Genomic DNA, 6,000 nt, shown 5'->3' on the forward strand with positions numbered 1-6,000 from the left:
TATTTTTCAGAGTGAGAGACTTCGGAATGTTTATAATTTGAGAGGAAGGAGTCAAAGAGAAAGAGGGAAAGGGGTGGAAGTACACGGGGACCTGGAGGAGATGAAAGGGAATGCAGTCAAGAGCACAGGTAGACAAAAATAAGCATATTTCTTAGTATTTAGTGTGGAAAACAAAAATCAGTAATGAGGCAAATGTATGTATACAAGGATCTTCACTGTAGTGTTATTTAAGATAATGAGAAACTGGGAGTAATTTAAATGTCCAATATGAGCAGATTAGCTAAGTATAATACACAACACCAATTCTGTGAAATACCATGCACACATTAAAAAATATTTCATACAATAACATTTATTGGTCTGAAAATGCATTCTAATAAATTGCTCCGTTATTTACTATTTTTGTACATAACAATATTACCATAAACTTGGCTGTTGAAAACAACAGAAATTATCTCATAGTGTCTGTAGGTCAGAACTTGGCTTAGCTGGGTCTTCTGCTTCAGGTTATCACAAGACTGCAGTCATTTGTCAGCTGGCTCTGTAGTAGTCTCATGTGAGGCTCGATTTGGGATGGACCTGCTTTAAACTCAGGTGGTTGTTGGCAGCATTCAGTTTTCTGTGGGCTGTCAGACTGAGGGCCTGAATGTTTAGCTGGTTATTGGGTATGGACTCCTTGTCATGTGGGTCATCCCAAAATGATTGCCTGCTACCTCAAAGCCAGGAAGGGAAAATCTCCTAGTAAAATATCAGTTACTTTCTTATGTAATATAATCATAGAAGTGACAGCTCCCCACCCTTGCCTTATTCTCTTGGCTAGCAAGTCAGAGATACTGTTCACACCCAAGGAGAGGGGATTCTTTAAGGTAAGACTGTCTGGAAACTGGGATCATGGGAACAGACCGTCCATCACAATTGCAAAGAAAAAAGTTAGCCAGAAGGAGATTGGTAGCATGATATAATAGGGAAAAAGACATGTGCATAGTTAGAAAAAAAAGTTATAATGACATATACCAACAGCAATACTAGTTATATTTGGGGTGTTTTTATTTCTGTTTCTTCTTTTTCCAATGCGTTTATACAGTTTTACAAGTTCTTTAAAAGTTATTTGAGGGGCGCCTGGGTGGCTTAGTCGGTTAAGCGTCCGACTTTCGCTTAGGTCATGATCTCGCGGTTCGTGGGTTCGAGCCCCGTGTCGGGCTCTGTGCTGACTGCCAGCTCAGAGCCTGGAGCCTGTTTCAGTCTGTGATTCCCTCTCTCTCTGACCCTCCCCTGCTCACGCTGTCTCTCTCTCTCTCCTAGAAATAAATAAAACATTAAAAAAATAAAAAAAAAAAAAGTTATTTGAAAAATAGAACTCTAGAAAGGATTAGGATACCAGTGGTATGAAATTAAGTTATTTTGGATGATTTTTCCTTTTTCCTAATCTTTCTATTATAATAGTTAATTATTTTAGTGGCTTTCTGAATATAATTTATGTGCCATTAAAGTCACCGTTTGAAAAGTACATAGTTCTGTGAGTTTTAGTAAACTTTTACCATTGTGCAGTCATTATGGGACTCCAGTGTAAGACACCGTTACTTTTACAATTTAAAAGATTATGGAGAAGGAGCCTTAGATGGAAGAGCTGGTTATTAACAAGAGGAGAGGACTTTATCCTGAGTCCTGGAGGGGAGTGGGCCAACTTGACAGGTTAAGGGATGGTGAGGGTAGTAGTAATTGACCCAGTTGCATATTTTTGTATCATGAGAGGTGTAAGATTAATGAAAACCATAGTAAAGAAATGAGTGTTCTCCTTTGAGGGGAGTTTTGTTCATTTGTGACTATTCTCTAGAATAGCATCTCTGGTGGTGATTATGGCAGTTGTGGGAACCAGAAGATAATGGAGAAATCCAAGCTGTGTGATTAAGATGCAATTTCTTTTTCTACTTACCAGGGCTTCTCTTTAGAGTCTTATAGTAATGATAACAGAAGATTGATTGTTATAGAACTCTGAACTGTTGTTGGTTGGTGATAGCTGTACCTTTGCAGATTCTGTGTGCGTGTGTGCGTGCGTGCGCGCGCACATGTGTGTGTGAGGTAGGTCAGCAATTAAAGTAACTTTTTTTTTCCTGTACCTAGGGCTACTGAACTTCAGAAAAGACTAAACCACAGAAGAAAAGTTAGATAGACTTGACTGAATAAAAATTTCTATTTAGGAAATAAAAAAAAGAAAGTTAAAGACAAATGATAATCTGGAAGAACATACTAGCAGCAAAGAATGTCTAACTATAATAGAGAAAATGATAGAAAAGGAAGAGAGAACAGGAATTAGGTAGATAATAAAAGAAGAATGAAAAAGGAACAGTAAACATATACGAAATTTGATACTAATGGTAATCAAAGAAATGCAAACTCAAACAATAGTAGATGGGGATTTTTTTTAAGTTTATAAAACTGGTAAAATTTAAGAGTGATAATGCCTAATATAGGTGAGAGTACAATTTGTCATCCAAGTTGCTAATGAGAGTCTAACATGGTTGAATCTTTGAAGATGTGGATACCTTTTGACCTAGTCATTTTACTTCTAGGAATATATCCTGAGGGTATAATTGGACAGCAGTATAAGGACATTCATCATTCTATTATTTTAATATTTTCCAAATTATTAATGACTTATATGTCCATCACTAAGTTAGTAGTTAAATGAATTATGAATTGTTACATTTTTGAATGGTAGGCATTCATTGAAATATCAGGTCTATATTAAATGTATATAAAACATTAAATATATATTAAATATATCTCTATGTCACATATGGGAAGATACCCACAGTATATTGTTAAATTGGTTAACAGTTGATAGTTTCTAATATATGGGAGCGGGAACTCTTATCTTTGAGTGGTGGGACAATGGGCGATTTTGACTGTTAAATAGTATTATTCTCCTGACATATTATAATTTTTAAAAAATAATTAACATGCTTTCCCTTTTATAGTCAAAGAGAACAATAAACCTGTTTTTATTTTGAACAAACTATAGGTTATTGTATCTTACTTTGAATGGAATTTTTTTTTAGAAGGATGTAAAACCTTTAAAAATTAAGAATAAGATAGAAGGAACGTTAATAAATACGGTGGAGATGGACCTTGAGCAAGTTATTTGACTGCTCCAAGCCAATTTCCTGTAAATTAGGTGCCAATAATATCTATCACATATAAGATTTCTGAGTATTAAATAATATATATAAACTGCTTAATACAGTTGTATTAAGCATTGATAGTTGTTAATACATTGTAGCTTCTTTACTGTTATTGCCAGACTAGGAAGAGAGAGACATCAGGTGACAAATTTGAACGGGAATACTGAGCAAAAAAAAAAAAAGAAAATGTAAGGAGGGAAAGAGAAGTTATCTTTTAAAAGTGTCTTTCAAATACATATTATCTCCAACATTCCAGATAAGCTCTTTTCAAGCTCTTGGTGTATACCTGTAACTAACCTTTCCTGTCCAGCCAGTCTGCAAACCCTTCAGGCTCTGCGCTCTTTCACAGTTTGTCAGAGCTCAACATCAGGAAAAGGGCTTTCTCAGAGTACAGTGCAAGTTAAAGATAAAGGGTGTCAGAGCTAAAACTTTTTATCAGAATAAATGTACAGAGGTCTGTAAGTGACACACCATCCTTGAAAGGTCTTAAAGGCCCTTCAAAAAGGTTACATTGTGAAATGTTTGAGAACTGTTGTTTGAGTAGAAGAACTTCCTGATTAGCATGTTAGCACCTGTGACTTAACAAAGTCAGAGCCTCTAACTAAATGGTCCTGGGATGTACGCCATTAATGCAGTTTGTCCAGTTGTTAACTGTGATGGTATTTGTCCTTTATGTAGTTTTGCTCTGCTCTTCTATTTCTGGAAATAAATCATGTGTTCTCTATTAATTTGCTTGCATTTTCAGAATACATTAAGATGGCAGATCACTATGTGCCCGTGCCAGGAGGACCAAACAACAACAATTATGCGAACGTGGAATTAATTCTCGATATTGCTAAAAGGATCCCAGTACAAGTAAGAGATGCCAGTGTGTCCTTTCAAACGAAATTTAGCTATTTTACTGTTAGACACCGGCTATCCAGAGAAAAACTTTAAATTTTATATAAAACATCTTTGTTGAAAATTGATAAAGCTTTTTAATGAGGAGTATAACAGATGGGGGAAAAAGATGGAAAAAAATGAATGAGTCAAAAATAAACATAAAACAAACAGAAGGTTTGTAAGGATCTTTCAGAGATTATTTATTCTATCCATTTCACCTTCAAACTGTCTCAAGTAAAAGTTCCTGTTTCCGATGGAACATTTTTAGCTTTGAATATGGTAGTATAGAAATAGATTATTTCTTCCCTATTATATTATGTTAGGAAGTTTAGGGTAAATGTCCAGAGAGGAGAAAAGTAGAGATGTATATGTGAGTATAACCACTAGATATAAATGTGAAGTTGGGTGGCCAAAGTAATTGAAACTGTGAAAGAAAACTAATATTTCTAGAAAAGGCTCTATAGAGTCTAGTTGGAAGGTTTTGAATTGAGTTTCCTAAAGAGCAACAAGACTAGCTGGATCTTAATATCAACATCAACTTGATTTTGACCTCTTCACAGAGGTTTTGACCCAAAGGACTGCTTATTCTTGTTCTGTAAAATGTTTGCCAAGAATCAAGTATGAAGGCTGAATTAAGGATTAGACTGCTGTGGAGCTATTGTACCTCATAGTGTGGGGCCAGTCTTGGTAGAGAGTAGTACAGTTTATCATGTTATTTCAGTATGAATTTTAAGAATCATATTATCTTCCCTTATAGGCAGTGTGGGCTGGCTGGGGTCATGCTTCTGAGAATCCCAAGCTCCCAGAACTTCTTTTGAAAAATGGCATCGCCTTCATGGGTAAACCTTTCTAACATACTCTTCCTGTCTTTCTGGTTCTCTCTGTTAGTTTTGCCTATATTCCACTTTATATTCTGCTTTTCTTCTGTTTAACATGCACTGGGCTCTTATTTTTCATCAGTCAGACTCTCAGAGTAACCCTCTTCATTTCTTTTTCTTTTTTTCTCTTCCTCATTTTTTAATAAAAATAATTTATTGTCAAGTTAGCTAACATACATTGTATACAGTATGCTCTTGGCTTTGGGAGTAGATTCCCATGATTCATCGCTTACATACATCACCCAGTGCTCATCCCAACAAGTGCCCTCCTCAATGCCCATCACCCATTTTCCCCTCTCCCCCCAATCAACCCCCAGTTTGTTCTCTGTATTTAACAGTCTCTTATGGTTTGCCTCCTTCTCCTTTGAAAGTATTTTTCTTCCTTCCCTTCCCCCATTGTCTTCTTTTAAGTTTCTCAAATTCCACATACCTCGTCCTCATTTCTTACATCCTACTTATCTTTCTTCATCATGATTGTCTTTTCTGTCCTTGGTTTCTTTTCCGTGAGATATGGAGGAGGCTTTGATTTCTAAAACACTGGCCTCCTAAAACTTTGCATTAACCTTAAGAAAATATGTAGACAAAGGACCTCTTTTTTTTTTTTAATTTTTTTTTTTAATGTTTTATTTATTTCTAGGAGAGAAAGAGACAGCGCGAGCAGGGGAGGGTCAGAGGGAGAGGGAGACACAGAATCTGAAGCAGGCTTCAGGCTCTGAGCTGGCAGTCAGCACAGAGCCCGATGTGGGGCCCGAACCCATGAACCGCGAGATCATGACCTAAGCAAAAGTCGGACGCTTAACCGACTAAGCCACCCAGGCGCCCCAAAGGACCTCTTTTTTATGTAGCAGAATATTAGGATACGCTAAGACTGTGCCCTTAAATATGAATCAGCTCCTTCACATTTAAGCATATAGGTTATATTCCTATAAGTGAGAGCTGTTTCATAAGACTTTTCTGCTCTCCTTTAGCAGAGATAAATCTTCTAAAGAGATTAATCTCTTTAGAGGTTTTATATACAGTCCTTTGTTTTAAGATTGCTTTAAAAAAAGTTTTTATTT

The 6,000-nt window shown here is 36.2% G+C and overlaps 1 protein-coding gene across 7 annotated transcripts in view; it reads left to right on the forward strand.

Annotated features, from left to right (window-relative positions):
* Window positions 1–6,000, forward strand: part of ACACA (acetyl-CoA carboxylase alpha) — a 270,686-nt gene that overhangs the window by 83,811 nt on the left and 180,875 nt on the right. For all 7 annotated transcript variants that reach the window (XM_077745585.1, XM_077745584.1, XM_077745589.1 and 4 more), the window contains 2 exons: window positions 3,928–4,037; window positions 4,822–4,903. In XM_077745585.1, the coding sequence (XP_077601711.1) occupies window positions 3,928–4,037; window positions 4,822–4,903 (192 nt within the window). The remainder of the gene's footprint in view (window positions 1–3,927; window positions 4,038–4,821; window positions 4,904–6,000) is intronic.

Source organism: Crocuta crocuta, unplaced genomic scaffold (assembly GCF_008692635.1).
Source record: "Crocuta crocuta isolate KB4526 unplaced genomic scaffold, BGI_CrCroc_1.0 scaffold333, whole genome shotgun sequence".
NCBI classification, from domain to species: domain Eukaryota; kingdom Metazoa; phylum Chordata; class Mammalia; order Carnivora; family Hyaenidae; genus Crocuta; species Crocuta crocuta.